Below are 18,618 nucleotides of genomic sequence, written 5' to 3' on the forward strand. Positions count from 1 at the left end.
CTAAAAACTATAGTCTAGTCTATAGTGTGGATTACTGTCTAGTCTACAATCTATATAAACTAGTCCTTTTAACTATTTAATCCTCTAAAAAACATAAATTTTTATAAATTATTTGTATATATTTCCAGTTTATTTAAATTTAACGGTTTTGTTTACATTTCACATCATATGCAGTTGTTTATTGTTCTTCATACCTTTACCATTTTGTTCCTCTAAGCAAAAAGTACTATTTTATACAACTGTGTACTATGCTAAAACCAAAAAAAAAACAACAAAACATTTCTGACAGCTACTTCATTGCTTTTTTCCTTTTTGTTTTTAGGTTATTGTCAGTAATTAAACGAAAAATAAAGAAAATTATTAAAAATTTGCAATAAATTCAAAATTATTTAATTAAATAAATAAATTATAAGCTTAAATAAAACAAATCATAAAAGTTTTGTTTTTAAAGCAAATAAATTGTTAAAAAAAGTGTTTAAATATACTGCACGAAAAAAAGTGTATGTTTATTGCTAGAAGTTTCAATAAAACACAATTATTTAGCCGCTATTTAGATAAATTAATAATAGAACAACGAAATTTTAAAGAAATTTATATACAAAAACAAAATATTATTAATAAAACAACAATAAATATTAACGGGTTTAGATTACAAACAAAAACAGCGGCGGCAGAGGCAAAAGCTGAGTTAGCGGCAGCAGCTAGAGCAAAAACAACAACACTAACACCAACCACATCTTTATTTAAATTCTTAAGCCAACAGACACCGTGTCAGTTTTTGGGTTCAAGAAAATCTTTAAAAAATACAACTCACCAGCAGCAGCATCATCATCATCAATTTCGTTTTATTTATTCTAACCCATTTTTAAATATTAATACACAAAAAATGGTGACTTCAGAAGAAGCTGTCAAATATTTGGAAATTCCCGACAAGAGTGAAAATGACAAAAAGCATTACAAGTGGGTTTAGTTTGAAAGGATTTTTAAAGTTTTCTGCTCTTAATTTTTGTTATTTTCTCTAGAACTTTGATATTGGCTAATGGTTTGCACGTTTTATTGGTATCCGATCCTAGTCCAGTGCCACATGATGGTTTGACTACCTCTTCTTATGAGTCCACAGGAGATTCTTGTGCCGAGGAATCTACCGAAAGTGATGGTGAAGATACTTTGGGTTCCAGTTCGGAGGAAGATAGTGATTCTGATGTGGAGTCGGAGGAGGGTAAGTTTAGGAACAAATTTTCATATTTTTTATACCTAATTTGCTTTTGTCTTAAGGTGATGAAAAATTAGCTGCTGTGGCATTGCTGGTGGATGTGGGTTCCTTTACCGAGCCCCCCAATTATCAGGGTTTGGCCCACTTTTTGGAACACATGATATTCATGGGTTCTAAGAAATATCCCACAGAAAATGCCTTTGATGCTCATATTAAAAAGTGTGGTGGCTTCGATAATGCCAATACCGAATGTGAGGAGACCCTGTTTTATTTCGAGGTATCCGAAGAACATTTGGATAGCAGTATGGATTATTTTACTGCTCTCTTAAAAGCACCTCTTATGATGAAAGAGGCCATGACTAGAGAACGTGAGGCTGTAGAATCGGAATTTCAACAAACTCTTTACGATGACGAAGCCAGACGTGATCAATTGCTGGCCAGTTTGGCTAATAAAGACTATCCTCATAGTACGTTTACTTGGGGTAATTTAAAATCTCTTAAAGAAGGTATAAATGATGATGATTTACACAAAGATTTGCATGAATTTTGTCAAAGACACTACAGTGGTCATCGCATGTATGTGTGTGTTCAGGCACGTTTGCCCATAGATGAATTGGAGAATTTGGTGGTGAAACATTTTAGCGATATACCCAGTAATAATATGGAAGGCAAAGATTTTGCTGTTTACAATTATCGCGAAGCTTTTAATGAAGAATTTCATAAGGAGGTGTTCTTTGTTAAGCCCATAGAAAATGTTTGCAAATTAGAATTAACTTGGGTTCTACCGCCCATGACTAAATTGTATAAATGTAAACCCGATCAATTTCTTTCCTATCTCATAGGTTATGAGGGTGAGGGTAGTTTGTGTGCTTATTTAAGGAAAAAGTAAGTTTGTTTGGTTACAACAAATACATAACATTAAAACTAATATTTCCTTTTATCTTTGCAGACTGTGGGGTCTTGAATTAATTGCCGGTGTAGATGAGTCCGGTTTTGATACCAACTCTATTTACTCCCTATTTAATTTATGCATTTATTTAACCGATAGTGGTTTCCAGCATTTAGATGAAGTTTTAGCCGCCACCTTTGCCTACATACAATTGTTTGCTCAATGCGGCTCTTTAAAGGAAGCTTATGAAGAATTGTCCAACATAGAGGCCAATAGTTTTCGTTTTGCTGCTCAAAAACCTGCTTTTGATAATGTTCAAAATCTCGTTATACGCTCTAAATACTATCCCCCTAAAGACATCTTAACTGGCACTGAGCTCTACTATGAATTTGACGAAGAACAAGTTTTAAATGTTATAAAACATTTAAATGAATTTACTTTTAACATAATGATTACCTCACAACAGAAATATGATGGCATTACGTATGATAAAAAAGAAAAATGGTTTGGTACTGAGTACACCACCATCAAAATGCCTCAAAAATGGCAAGAGTTGTGGGAAAATTGTCAACCTATGCCAGAGCTATTCCTGCCCAAACCCAATCGTTTTATTTCACAAGATTTTCGTATATTTTGGTTGGAGAATGGTAAGCCTGAAGTGCCTTTGGCACCTAAGAAAATCTTGCAGACAGATGTTTGTGAATTGTGGTTTAGACAAGATGATAAATTTCAATTACCCGATGCCTTTATGTATTTCTATTTTGTATCGCCTTTATTAAGGCAAAGTGCCAAAAAGTGAGTTCTTTTTTAAAGCTACATAAATTGTTCGGATAATTTACTGATTTTTTCTTATAGTGATGTCTTGTGTGCCCTTTATGCTCAATTAGTTAAATATCGTCTGGCCGAGGAATTGTATCCCGCCACGGTGGCCGGTTTAAGCTATCAATTTTATTCCGCTGAAAAGGGTGTAGTTTTAAAGGTATTTTTTTATAAATTTAAAAATATTTTATTAATGTTTTTTTATAAATTCTTTATTTTTCTTGCTTTTAGGTTAGTGGTTATAATGAAAAGTTACATTTGGTTGTTGATCTTATAACCAAAGCTATGGTTTCTATGCGTGAACATATTACCGAGGAACAATTGGAGGTTTTCAAGAAACATCAAAAGAAGGCCTATTTTAATGCTTTAATAAAGCCTAAAGCACTTAATAAGTGAGTAAAAGAAATAATTTCAAGTTTAGAAAATAATTTCTTATCAACTATAATATTATAATGCAGGCTATAAAGCAGACTATGGACAAGACTGTATGCTAGACTATAGACTACACTATGGAGTAGACTATAGGCTATAGAACTCTATCTGAACAGAACTAGAACTGAACTAAAACTGAAGTAGAACTGAAGTAGAACTGAAGTAGAACTGAAGTAGAACTGAAGAAGAACTGAAGAAGAACTGAAGTAGAACTGAGGTAGAACTGAAGTAGAACTGAAGTAGGACTGAAGTAGATCTGAAGTAGAACTGAAGTAGAACTGAACTATAACTGAACTATAACTGAACTATAACTGAACTAGAACTGAACTAGAACTGAACTAGAACTGAACTAGAACTGAACTAGAACTGAACTAGAACTGAACTAGAACTGAACTAGAACTGAACTAGAACTGAACTAGAACTGAACTAGAACTGAACTAGAACTGAACTAGAACTGAACTAGAACTGAACTAGAACTGAACTAGAACTGAACTAGAACTGAACTAGAACTGAACTAGAACTGAACTAGAACTGAACTAGAACTGAACTAGAACTGAACTAGAACTGAACTAGAACTGAACTAGAACTGAACTAGAACTACTGAACTAGAACTAAACTAGAACTGAACTAGAACTGAACTAGAACTGAACTAGAACTGAACTAGAACTGAACTAGAACTGAACTAGAACTGAACTAGAACTGAACTAGAACTGAACTAGAACTGAACTAGAACTAAACTAGAACTGAACTAGAACTGAACTAGAACTGAACTAGAACTGAACTAGAACTGAACTAGAACTGAACTAGAACTGAACTAGAACTGAACTAGAACTGAACTAGAACTGAACTAGAACTGAACTAGAACTGAACTAGAACTGAACTAGAACTGAACTAGAACTGAACTAGAACTGAACTAGAACTGAACTAGAACTGAACTAGAACTGAACTAGAACTGAACTAGAACTGAACTAGAACTGAACTAGAACTGAACTAGAACTGAACTAGAACTGAACTAGAACTGAACTAGAACTGAACTAGAACTGAACTAGAACTGAACTAGAACTAAACTAGAACTGAACTAGAACTGAAGTAGAACTGAGGTAGAACTGAAGTAGAACTGAAGTAGGACTGAAGTAGATCTGAAGTAGAACTGAACTATAACTGAACTAGAACTGAACTAGAACTGAACTAGAACTGAACTAGAACTGAACTAGAACTGAACTAGAACTGAACTAGAACTGAACTAGAACTGAACTAGAACTGAACTAGAACTGAACTAGAACTGAACTAGAACTGAACTAGAACTGAACTAGAACTGAACTAGAACTGAACTAGAACTGAACTAGAACTGAACTAGAACTGAACTAGAACTGAACTAGAACTGAACTAGAACTGAACTAGAACTGAACTAGAACTGAACTAGAACTGAACTAGAACTGAACTAGAACTAAACTAGAACTGAACTAGAACTGAACTAGAACTGAACTAGAACTGAACTAGAATTGAACTAGAACTGAACTAGAACTGAACTAGAACTGAACTAGAATTGAACTAGAACTGAAGTAGAACTGAACTAGAACTGAACTAGAACTGAACTAGAACTGAACTGAACTAGAACTGAACTAGAACTGAACTAGAACTAAACTAGAACTGAACTAGAACTGAACTGGAACTGAACTAGAACTGAACTAGAACTAAACTAGAACTGAACTATTCCAGACTATAGTCCAGTATTTTGAATTCCTTTTTATTTGCATTATTTTTTCACTTATCGGTTTTATTTTTGAGAATCATCATTTTCTTAAAATCATCATTTTTTTGTGACATTGGGCTTCAGGGTATTACCTTAATTTTCACTAAAACTATACATAACTCTTACATCCCTCTGCAATTTATTATTTTTTAGGGATATCCGCTTATGTATAGTGGAAAATATACGCTGGCCCATAATAGTTAAATATAAATGTCTCAATGAGATAACACTACAGGATATGTTAGAGTTTGCCGACAATTACACACATGAATTGTATGTGCAAACTCTAATGCAGGGTAACTTGACTGAAGAAGCTGCTCATAATGTCATGAATAATGTCTTGACCACCTTAAATTGCCAAAATATAAAAGAGGTAAATAACACTAAAACAAAAAAAAAACAAAACATTTCGTCCTTAAAAATACATACATTTATTTTAATTCCCAGACAAAATATATCGAAAATCGTACGGTACAATTGCCTCAGGGTTCTCATTATATACGTTGCAATGTTTTAAATGAAAAAGATTGCAATACGGTGGTAACAAATTTCTATCAAATCGGTCCCTGTTCAGTGCGCATTGAAAGTATTTTAGATTTGTTAATGATGTTTGTGGAGGAACCTTTGTTTGATTCTTTACGGACTAAAGAACAATTGGGTTATTATGTGGCTTCATCGGTGCGCATTAATTATGGCATTGCTGGCTATTCCATTACCGTCAATTCTCAAGAGACTAAAAACTCTTGTGCTCATGTAGAAGAACGTATTGAAGCGTTCCGTGGTAAAATGTTGCAGATACTAGATGAAATGTCTCAAGAAGAATTTGAACATGTAAGAGAATCCTTAATTAAAATTAAACAAGTGGTGGATATGTCGTTGACGGAAGAAGTTGCCCGCAATTGGGGTGAAATTACTTGCGAGGAATATCTATTCGATCGTAAACGTAAAGAGGTGGAGGTGTTGCGTACTTTGGGCAAACAGGAAATCATTGATTTTTGTCTCAACAATGAACGTACAAATCTAAGAAAATTGTCCATACAAGTTATTGGTCACACAAACGGTAAATGCAATGAAGCTTTAGAAGCCGATATGGAAACAGACAGTGCTGCTGAAGCGGAGGAAACAAACGAGGATGAAGACGATGAAATGGATGATGAAGAGGCCAATGAGGAGTTATTCAATGCTTTGGCCAATAAATTAGATTTGAAATTTATACCACGTGAAGGTGATGCCACTACTATTGTGGATATCAATGACTTTAAGGAAAACTTACATGTTTATCCCATAACAAAAACCAAACTGGAGACACCTGCCATTGACGGGGAAAATACTGAAAGGGCTACACCTACTGCTGGCATGGATATCATAGAGGATTGTTAAAATTTTGGCAATGTGAGAAGTGTATTGGAAAAGTAAATTGATGTAGAACTTTCTAAAGATAAAACAAAAATTCAAATTTAAAATTTGCAATTTTTTTCTCTTTTAATTAAAATTTTGATTTTTTTTTAATTTAATTTTTTAATGATTACGTTGATAATAATAAAATAAAATTTTATCTAAAAGCTTAACAGAAAAAAAAAAACAAATAATAGTAAGATAAAAATGAGATAAAAGTAAAAATTAAAAAAAAATTGTGAATTTTGATTTCTTCTATGTTTTAACGCTATATGTATATATTTCGTTAAACTGAACTAAAACTGAAGTAGAATTGAACTAGAACTGAACTAGAACTGAATTAGAACTGAAGTAGAACTGAAGTAGAACTGAAGTAGAACTGAAGTAGAACTGAACTAGAACTGAACTAGAACTGAACTAGAACTGAACTAGAACTGAACTAGAACTGAACTAGAACTGAACTAGAACTGAACTAGATCTGAACTAGAACTGAACTAGAAATGAACTAGAACTGAACTAGAACTGAAATAGAACTGAACTAGAACTGAACTAGAACTGAACTAGAACTGAACTAGAACTGAACTAGAACTGAACTAGAACTGAACTAGAACTGATCTAGAACTGAACTAGAACTGAACTAGAACTGAACTAGAACTGATCTAGAACTGAACTAGTACTGAACTAGAACTGAACTAGAACTGAACTAGAACTGAACTAGAACTGAACTAGAACTGAACTAGAACTGAACTAGAACTGAACTAGAACGGAACTAGAACTGAACTAAAACTAAACTAGAACGGAACTAGAACTCAGCTGCAACTCAACTACAATTCGACTAGAACTGAAGTGAACTGTGTGTGTGTGTCTACAAGGATTTATATTTATAATAAAATTTTTGGAAATGCAGCCGATCAAAAGGGATACGTATGAATCAATACGTGCATCTGTATATGTAAACATCTGTTTATACGTTCATATCCATATATAACTTAAACCATGACAAAACCTATATTTTAACTTGAACTGCAAGCCATACATTTTCATTTTTTATATCTGTCAAACACGAACAGTTGTTAAAACGCATGAGAAGAAAAAACATATACATATGTATGTATTTTGCAAAGCAGAAAAATAAAAATACATATAAACCCAACAAAAAAGTGTGGAAAAAGATGTAGTATTTTCAACACAACTAGTAACCCGAACAACCTATGAATTTTATACTACCGTGTCATTGGAGGGATGTTGTTCAATTTTGACAACTTTGAACTACATCCAATTTTATTTTTAGAAGCAATAAAAATGTGATATTTGGATGTCAAAAACAAATCACACTCTTTCAATGACACGCTTATGTAAATTTTATTGGTTTTTCACCAAAATTTGTACTTCGAATATGTTATTTGTACATATTTTATACAATCTCTTCCCTCACATTTAACTGGGGGTTTCATTTGTAAGGAAATATTTGGTTTATAAAAGTATGTAATCGCATTCGTTTGTAAAGTATTACATCAAATATGTTTTGCTGGGAAATATGAAGTGTTGAGATTAAATAAAAGAGTATCACAAAAATATAAAAAGAAAGTGAATCATTCATTCCATTATAATGAATAATATCAATGAAGTAACATCTTTAAAATATTTACCCACACCGGATAAATCGAAAAATGATAAAAAATCTTACAAGTAAGTTAAAAAACGTTTATATAATTCTTTATTTTGTTAAAATATTGTAAATTTGTTTTAGATATTTGGTTTTAGCAAATGGCTTACAAGTATTGCTGGTCTCGGATAATAAAACCGAATGTTTATTAAATAAAGAAGACGATGATATTTCTGCAAAGAATTTGCCTCAAAATGATCAGGGTAAGTTGCAGGAAATTTTTGCCTTGGTATTTGTTTGTACATAGGCATTTAAATATTCCAAGAAACAAACAGATTAAACATGAGGTCATCTTATATGTTTTTGATGCATTTAGTACAGAATTTTGCAATTCCATTATTTTACTTGTTTCGGATATTTAGGTGGATATTTCTAATAACTACAGAATAGATTGTAGAACTAGAAGTGAACTGGAAATGAACTTCAACAGAACTAGAACAGAACAAGAACTGAACTAGAAGTGAACTGGAAATGAACTTGAACAGAACTAGAACTGAACTAGAACTGATCTAGAACTAGAACTGATCTAGAACTAGAACTGAACTAGAACTGAACTAGAACTAAACTAGAACTGAACTAGAACTGAACTAGAACTGAACTAGAACTGAACTAGAACTGAACTAGAACTGAACTAGAACTGAACTAGAACTGAACTAGAACTGAACTAAAACTGAACTAGAACTGAACTAGAACTGAACTAGAACTGAACTAGAACTAGAACTAAACTAGAACTGAACTAGAACTGAAATAGAACTGAACTAGAGTTAAACTAGAACTGAACTAGAACTTATATAGAACTGAACTAGAACTGAACTAGAACTTATATAGAACTGAACTAGAACTGAACTAGAACTGAACTAGAACTGAACTAGAACTGAACTAGAACTGAACTAGAACTGAACTAGAACTGATCTAGAACTGAACTAGAACTAAACTAGAACTAAACTAGAACTGAACTAGAACTGAACTGAACTAGAACTGAACTAGAACTGAACTAGAACTGAACTAGAACTGAACTAGAACTGAACTAGAACTGAACTAGAACTGAACTAGAACTGAACTAGAACTGAACTAGAACTGAACTAGAACTTAACTAGAACTGAACTAGAACTGATCTAGAACTAGAACTGAACTAGAACTGAACTAGAACTGAAATAGAACTGAACTAGAACTAGAACTGAACTAGAACTAGAACTGAAACTAGAACTAGAACTGAACTAGAACTGAACTAGAACTGAACTAGAACTGAACTAGAACTGAACTAGAACTGAACTAGAACTGAACTAGAACTGAACTAGAACTGAACTAGAACTGAACTAGAACTGAACTAGAACTGAACTAGAACTGAACTAGAACTGAACTAGAACTGAACTAGAACTGAACTAGAACTGAACTAGAACTGAACTAGAACTGAACTAGAACTGAACTAGAACTGAACTAGAACTGAACTAGAACTGAACTAGAACTGAACTAGAACTGAACTAGAACTGAACTAGAACTGAACTAGAACTGAACTAGAACTGAACTAGAACTGAGCTAGAACTGAACTAGAACTGAACTAGAACTGAACTAGAACTGAACTAGAACTGAACTAGAACTGAACTAGAACTGAACTAGAACTGAACTAGAACTGAACTAGAACTGAACTAGAACTGAACTAGAACTGAACTAGAACTGAGCTAGAACTGAGCTAGAACTGAACTAGAACTGAGCTAGAACTGAACTAGAACTGAACTAGAACTTATCTAGAACTGATCTAGAACTGAACTAGAACTGAACTAGAACTGAAATAGAACTGAACTAGAACTGAACTAGAACTGAACTAGAACTGAACTAGAACTAGAACTGAACTAGAACTAGAACTGAACTAGAACAGAACTAGAACTAGAACTGAACTAGAACTGAACTAGAACAGAACTAGAATTGAACTAGAATTGAACTAGAATTGAACTAGAACTGAACTAGAATTGTATTAGAACTGAACTTGAACTCTACTAGAACTAAACATTGAACTGAACTAAAACTGAAGTAAAACTGAATTAGATATGTTATACTTTTTTATTTACATATATTCTTCCAGCCGACGAAAAACTCTCCGCCGTTGCTCTTATGGTCGATGTGGGAGCATTTTCTCAACCTCGCGGTTATCAAGGATTGGCTCACTTCTTGGAGCATATGATTTTTATGGGTTCAAAAAAATATCCCAAAGAAAACTCCTTTGATACACACATAACGAAATACGGTGGTTCCAATAATGCCTGTACGGATGGTGAAGAAACTTTGTATTATTTTGAAGTGGCTGAAAAACATTTAGACAGCAGCATGGATTATTTTGCGGCACAATTAAAAGAACCTTTGCTAATAGAAGATTCCATGACTAGAGAGCGACAGGCTGTGGAATCTGAGTTCCAATTGGCGTTAAATAATAATACAATCAGATGTAATCAATTATTACAAAGTTTGGCCAATGAAAATTATCCACATAATAGTTTTATTTTGGGCAATTTGAAAACCCTTAAAGAAGATATTGAAAGTGATGCAGAGTTACATAGAAATCTGCATGAATTTTATAAAAGACATTATAGCAGTCATCGTATGTATGCCTGCATACAGTCCCGTTTACCTCTTGAGAAATTGGAAGAATTGGCCATTAAACATTTTGCTGATATAAACAACAATGAATTGCCTGGTTTGGATTTTGAGCAATTTCCTTATAAAGACGCCTTTAGGGCTGAATTCTTTAAAGAAGTTTTCTTTGTTAAGCCCGTGGAAAATATTTGCCAATTGAATTTGACTTGGGTCTTACCACCCACTTTAAAAATGTATAAATGCAAGCCGGATGAATTTCTATCACATCTTCTAGGTTATGAGGGTGAGGGCAGTTTGTGTGCCTACTTAAGGAAAAGGTTTGAAGAATTTTGATTTAATCAAATTGTCATTTGTAAAACTATTAAGAAATTTTACAGGCTTTGGGCTTTAGATGTGAATGCTGGTCCTGAAATTAATTCCATGTTTACTTTATTTTATTTGAACATTACTTTAACCGAGTTGGGCCTTAAACATTTGGATGAGGTGCTCCAAGCCACTTTTAGCTTCATACAACTGTTTAATAAAGCCAGCAATTTGAAAGAATATTACGAAGAACTTTCTTTTATTAAAAACAACAAATTTCGCTATTCTAGGGAATCAACTCCCGGTGAGAATGTTACTTATTTGGTAAAATATTGTAAATATTATCCCTCAAAAGATATTTTAACCGGTTCCGTGCTATACCATCAATTTGATGAAGAACAAATACAACTTATAATAGATCACTTAAATGAATTCAATTTTAACATAATATTGACCTCATATCAAAACTATGAGGGTGTGATATATGATAAAAAAGAAAAATGGTTTGGTACTGAATACACCTCTAGGGAAATACCCCAAAAATGGTTTGATATGTGGCAGAGTGCTGAGGAAAATTCAGAACTTTATTTGCCTAAAGCTAATGTATTTGTGGCCCAAGATTTTCGTATTTTCTGGCTGGAAAATGGTAAACAGCAATTGTCCGCCATACCTGAGAAGCTAATGCAAACAGAATTATATGAATTGTGGTTTAGACAAGATGATAAATTTCTATTACCTTATGCCCATATCTGTTTTCATATGATGTCATCGGTGTTGAGGCAAAGCGCTAGAAAGTAAGTATTATTAAATGTTTTTGAATAATTTCAATTTTGAACCTTTATTTTTATATATTTTTCAGCACTGTTATAGGGTCATTGTATCTCGACTTGGTAGACCACTATTTGCAGGAAGAATTGTATCCAGCCAATGTGGCTGGAATAACTTCTAGTATATATTATGATGAAAAAGGTGTAGTTTTATCAGTAAGTAATGCAAAACACTTAAATTGAACATAAGTAGAACCTAACTAGAACAGAACTAGATAAGAACAAGAACAGAACTAGAACAGGACTAGAACAGAACTAGAACAGAACTAGAACCAGAACAGAACTAGAACAGAACTAGAACAGAACTAGAACAGAACTAGAACAGAACTAGAACAGAACTAGAACAGAACTATAACCAGAACTAGAACAGAACTAGAACAGAACTAGAACAGAACTAGAACAGAACTAGAACAGAACTAGAAAAGAACTAGAAAAGAACTGGAACAGAACTAGAACAGAACTAGAACAGAACTAGAACAGAACTAGAACAGAACTAGAACAGAACTAGAACAGAACTAGAACAGAACTAGAACAGAACTAGAACAGAACTAGAACAGAACTAGAACAGAACTAGAACAGAACTAGAACAGAACTAGAACAGAACTAGAACAGAACTAGAACAGAACTAGAACAGAACTAGAACAGAACTAGAACAGAACTAGAACAGAACTAGAACAGAACTAGAACAGAACTAAAACAGAAATAGAACAGAACTAGAACAGAACTAGAACAGAACTAGAACAGAACTAGAACAGAACTAGAACCAGAACAGAACTAGAACAGAACTAGAACAGAACTAGAACAGAACTAGAACAGAACTAGAACAGAACTAGAAAAGAACTAGAAAAGAACTGGAACAGAACTAGAACAGAACTAGAACAGAACTAGAACAGAACTAGAACAGAACTAGAACAGAACTAGAACAGAACTAGAACTAGAACAGACTAGAACAGAACTAGAACAGAACTAGAACAGAACTAGAACAGAACTAGAACAGAACTAGAACAGAACTAGAACAGAACTAGAACAGAACTAGAACAGAACTAGAACAGAACTAGAACAGAACTAGAACAGAACTAGAACAGAACTAGAACAGAACTAGAACAGAACTAGAAAAGAACTAGAAAAGAACTGGAACAGAACTAGAACAGAACTAGAACAGAACTAGAACAGAACTAGAACAGAACTAGAACAGAACTAGAACAGAACTAGAACAGAACTAGAACAGAACTAGAACAGAACTAGAACAGAACTAGAACAGAACTAGAACAGAACTAGAAAAGAACTAGAAAAGAACTGGAACAGAACTAGAACAGAACTAGAACAGAACTAGAACAGAACTAGAACAGAACTAGAACAGAACTAGAACAGAACTAGAACAGAACTAGAACAGAACTAGAACAGAACTAGAACAGAACTAGAACAGAACTAGAACAGAACTAGAACAGAACTAGAACAGAACTAGAACAGAACTAGAACAGAACTAAAACAGAACTAGACAGAAATAGAACAGAACTAGAACAGAACTAGAACAGAACTAGAACAGAACTAGAACAGAACTAGAACCAGAACAGAACTAGAACAGAACTAGAACAGAACTAGAACAGAACTAGAACAGAACTACAGAACTAGAACAGAACTAGAACAGAACTATAACCAGAACTAGAACAGAACTAGAACAGAACTAGAACAGAACTAGAACAGAACTAGAACAGAACTAGAACAGAACTAGAAAAGAACTAGAAAAGAACTGGAACAGAACTAGAACAGAACTAGAACAGAACTAGAACAGAACTAGAACAGAACTAGAACAGAACTAGAACAGAACTAGAACAGAACTAGAACAGAACTAGAACAGAACTAGAACAGAACTAGAACAAAACTAGAACAGAACTAGAACAGAACTAGAACAGAACTAAACAGAACTAGAACAGAAATAGAACAGAACTAGAACAGAACTAGAACAGAACTAGAACAGAACTAGAACAGAACTAGAACAGAACTAGAACAGAACTAGAACTAGAACCAGAACAGAACTAGAACAGAACTAGAACAGAACTAGAACAGAACTAGAACAGAACTAGAACAGAACTAGAACAGAACTAGAACCAGAACTAGAACAGAACTAGAACAGAACTAGAACAACAGAACTAGAACAGAACTAGAACAGAACTAGAACAGAACTAGAACAGAACTAGAAAGAACTAGAACAGAACTAGAACAGAACTAGAACAGAACTAGAACAGAACTAGAACAGAACTAGAACAGAACTAGAACAGAACTAGAACAGAACTAGAACAGAACTAGAACAGAACTAGAACAGAACTAGAACAGAACTAGAACAGAACTAGAACAGAACTAGAACAGAACTAGAACAGAACTAGAACAGAACTAGAACAGAACTAGAACAGAACTAGAACAGAACTAGAACAGAACTAGAACAGAACTAGAACAGAACTAGAACAGAACTAGAACAGAACTAGAACAGAACTAGAACTGAACTAGAACAGAACTAGAACAGAACTAGAACAGAACTAGAACAGAAATAGAACAGAAATAGAACAGAACTAGAACAGAACTAGAACAGAACTAGAACAGAACTAGAACAGAACTAGAACAGAACTAGAACAGAACTAGAACAGAACTAGACAGAACTAGAACAGAACTAGAACAGAACTAGAACAGAACTAGAACAGAACTAGACAGAACTAGAACAGAACTAGAACAGAACTAGAACAGAACTAGAACAGAACTAGAACAGAACTAGAACAGAACTAGAACAGAACTAGAACAGAACTAGAACAGAACTAGAACAGAACTAGAACAGAACTAGAACAGAACTAGAAAGAACTAGAACAGAACTAGAACAGAACTAGAACAGAACCTAGAACAGATAGAACTAGAACCGAACTAGAACAGAACAGAAACAGAACCGAACTAGAAGAACAGAACAGCAGAACCGAACTAGAACAGAACCGAACTAGAACAGAATAGAACAGAACTAGAACAGAACTAGAACAGAACTAGAACAGAACAGAACAGAACTAGAACAGAACAGAACAGAACTAGAACAGAACTAGAACAGAACTAGAACAGAACTAGAACAGAACTAGAACAGAACTAGAACAGAACTAGAACAGAACTAGACTAGAACAGAACTAGAACAGAACTAGAAAGAACTAGAACAGAACTAGAACAGAACTAGAACAGAACTAGAACAGAACTAGAACAGAACTAAAACTGAACTATAATTGAACTAGAACTGAACACTAATTTAGTTTTCTTTCGTTTAGGTCGAAGGCTTTAATGAGAAACTTCATTTGGTGGTGGAAATAATGATGAAAGCTTTAATCTCCACTAAAGATCGCTTAGATGAAAAACAATTGGAAATATTTAAAAAACAACTACAGAAGAACTTTTATAATAGTCTTTTAAAACCTGAAGTAGTTAATATGTAAGTTGTTTCTCTAAAAAACATTTTATAACAAAAAGTTTTTAAACCACTCTTTCTATTGATAGAAACCTGCATGGTTTTATGTTAAAAGAAAACTTTTGGCTGTTGAATGAAAAGTATAAATATATTAGTGATATCAGTTTAGAAGATATTCAAACATTTGCTAAAGAATTCACTCAAGAAATATATGTGCAAGCTTTGATACAAGGAAATTTACAGCAGAAAACTGCTTTTAAGGTACTGGACACAGTGATGGAGCAATTAAATTGTGGTAAGATAAAAGAGGTAAGAAAAAGAAATCAATATTTTGTTTGTTAACAAAAGTATACTACGTTATTTCCATTAGAGATCTTTAATGGATGATAGAGGTATAGAAATACCCTTGGGTTCTCACCATATATTGTGTCGCAATCTAAATCCCAAAGATTGCAATACTGTAGTAGCAAATTACTATCAAATTGGACCACGTACTTTGTATAATGGATGTATTTTAGATTTTCTTATAATGATACTAGAGGCTCCTGTTTATAATGTCTTACGTACCCAGCAACAATTGGGCTATTTAGTCAGTTGTTTTACACAAATCAATCATGGCATTATGGGTTTCTTTATATATGTTTCATCTCAAGAGACAAAACATTCTTCTTCACATGTTGAAGAACGTATTGAAGCTTTTCGTCGGGATATACATGATCTCCTGGAGAAATTATCTTTAGAAGATTTTGAAAATTTTAAAAATTCTTTCATAAAACGGTTAGAAATTAAGGATGTTACATTGAATGAAGAGGTATACCGTAATTGGGAAGAGATTACCACCGAGGATTATTGCTTTCTACGTAAATCTAAATGTATAGACATTTTGCGCACTTTGAAAAAGCAGGATATTATAGATTTTTGGCTTACAAATGAGAAGAAAAACTTGCGTAAACTATCGGTACAAGTAATAGGTGTTAATACAACACCAGAAGAATGTAAAGGAATAGAGGAAGACGATGTTAAAAGAGAAATAAATTTGGAATTTTTAGAGTTCGATAAAGATGGACCCTCAATTGTTAATGTCGAAGAATTCAAAAACCAATTAAATGTTTATCCTGTAACTAAAACAAAGGTAATTTAAAATGTATAATCAAAAACTTTTAATAGAATACAACGAAAAGATTTTTATAAAAAACCACAACAAAAACGTCTAAAATATTCTAACCCGCATAACAATAAAAAACAATCAATTTATAAAGAAAATAACTTTTTAATGATTTCAATGTTATTAATCATTCGTTTTCTGTTGTGCATTTTGATCTTTATCTGTGTTTCTAATTTTTTTTTTACTTATTTACACATTTTCTTATATTTTTTACTTATTTACACATTTTTTTATAGTTTTTTTTTTATCACTCTTATCATTAACTACTACTTACACTCCAAAAATAAAACAAAAATAACATAAAATCGAAATACAAATTAATAGTTGTTAGACATAAAGATAAAAAAAATATATATTTTTTTAAGAAATACCGGTGGCTTGTTAAATAATATGTTCAAATGTATTTGCTAAAGATAAAGAAAACTTTAAAAATTTATATATTTAAAACAACAAATAAAAAACGGAAAGAATCAATAATTAATTTAAATAATAACACTTTTGAAAACTGCATTTATATATATAAATACACTTGACTGCTTTTGAAAATAAAATTTTTTTTAAACTTGAGTATTATTAAATTTTTTACTAAATAATAACAGAACTAGAACAGAACTAGAACAGAACTAAAACAGAACTAAAACAGAACTAAAACAGAACTAAAACAGAACTAGAACAGAACTAGAACAGAATTAAAACAGAACTAGAACAGAACTAGAACAGAACTAGAACTGAACTAGAACTGAACTAGAACTGAACTAGAACAGAACTAGAACTGAACTAGAACTGAAATAGAACTGAAATAGAACTGAACTAGAACTGAACTAGAACTGAACTAGAACTGAACTAGAACTGAACTAGAACTGAACTAGAACTGAACTAGAACTGAACTAGAACTGAACTAGAACTGAACTAGAACTGAACTAGAACTGAACTAGAACTGAACTAGAACTGAACTAGAACTGAACTAGAACTAAATTAAAACTGAACCAGAACAGAACTAGAACAGAACTAGAACTGAACTAGAACTGAACTAGAACTGAACTAGAACTGAACTAGAACTGAACTAGAACTGAACTAGAACTGAACTAGAACTGAACTAGAACTGAACTAGAACTGAACTAGAACTGAACTAGAACTGAACTAGAAGTGAACTAGAACTGAACTAGAACTGAATTAGAACAGAACTAGAGCAATAAATAGAACTGATGAACTGATCTAAAACTGAAATAAAACTTCATTTTGCCGTCTGCCTTTAGAAGGATCACAAAAGGCTAACAGCAATAGCGTAACACAGTTGAAACGAAACATCTACATATATATAATGGAAAAAACTTAAAACCTAAATAAACATTTTTAAACAAATTTCGAAATGATGGTGTTTCCTTTTTTAAATTTATAGCAGTAAAACAACGGATAAGTATTTAGTAAATACTTGAAGGAAGTTTCTGGGTCAGAACAACTTATTCAGAAGCTTTAATTCTCCTTTTCCCTTAACACTACAAATGATACATGCTGTTGTGAACATAAAATCCTTTAAGTTATAGAGATGCCATATCATTAAATAACTGACATATTAAAACTAAAGCATAATCTTAGGATGTAATAATAACAACATAACCCAACTAACACAGAGTTGTTATGGCAGTAAAAAAATATTTTCTCAAAAACGATGAAATCTTGCCCGGATCAAAAAACTAAGGTCATTTTTGAATTCAGCATGGAAAATCACCAGAAAGGTGACTTTCCAGCCAATTTCGTGCAGTAATTAAGGAGTTGAAAGCAAAAAAATTGAATAATCATGATATTATATTTAGTTAAGATGAGTGTTTTTTCTAGTGGACTTTTGGGGGCAAAAGTAAGGCTTAGTGATATTGTTGTTGTTTAAGGGTGATAAAAAGTGAGGTGGAGCTTGGAATCCTTTATAAAAGAGTTAAGTTAAGAAATTATAAGGTTTTAGCAGGATGAATTTGTTAAAAAAATGTAAGAAAATGTTTGTTCCTTTTAAAGTGAGGTTTGTACGTTGTTGTTGTTTTGCTTAGAGAACAACCCTGTGGCAGTAGCGATGTTTAAAAGACAACCCTGTATTTGGTATTTTTAAAAATTTTATATTATTTAGCTTGCAACTCCATAACTACTG

At 32.8% G+C, this 18,618-nt stretch overlaps 2 protein-coding genes across 2 annotated transcripts; both read left to right on the top strand.

Moving 5' to 3' along the window:
- Positions 1-285: 285 nt before the first annotated feature.
- On the top strand, positions 286-6,562 carry LOC119602754 (nardilysin). Its single transcript, XM_037954448.1, has 8 exons — positions 286-960; positions 1,023-1,219; positions 1,276-2,098; positions 2,163-2,897; positions 2,958-3,081; positions 3,153-3,313; positions 5,260-5,479; positions 5,554-6,562. Exons 1-8 carry the CDS (start codon positions 503-505, stop codon positions 6,484-6,486), a joined length of 3,651 nt encoding a protein of 1,216 aa, XP_037810376.1. The 5' UTR covers positions 286-502; the 3' UTR covers positions 6,487-6,562.
- A 1,387-nt stretch (positions 6,563-7,949) lies between these two features.
- LOC119602760 (nardilysin-like) lies at positions 7,950-17,045 on the top strand. Its single transcript, XM_037954454.1, has 8 exons — positions 7,950-8,190; positions 8,252-8,370; positions 10,248-11,073; positions 11,134-11,853; positions 11,919-12,042; positions 15,180-15,340; positions 15,406-15,625; positions 15,687-17,045. Exons 1-8 carry the CDS (start codon positions 8,111-8,113, stop codon positions 16,455-16,457), a joined length of 3,021 nt encoding a protein of 1,006 aa, XP_037810382.1. The 5' UTR covers positions 7,950-8,110; the 3' UTR covers positions 16,458-17,045.
- Positions 17,046-18,618: the final 1,573 nt, after the last annotated feature.

Source organism: Lucilia sericata, unplaced genomic scaffold, assembly GCF_015586225.1.
Source record: "Lucilia sericata isolate MDLA Ls3-8-SP2 unplaced genomic scaffold, ASM1558622v1 Contig000251F_arrow, whole genome shotgun sequence".
Lineage (NCBI taxonomy): Eukaryota > Metazoa > Arthropoda > Insecta > Diptera > Calliphoridae > Lucilia > Lucilia sericata.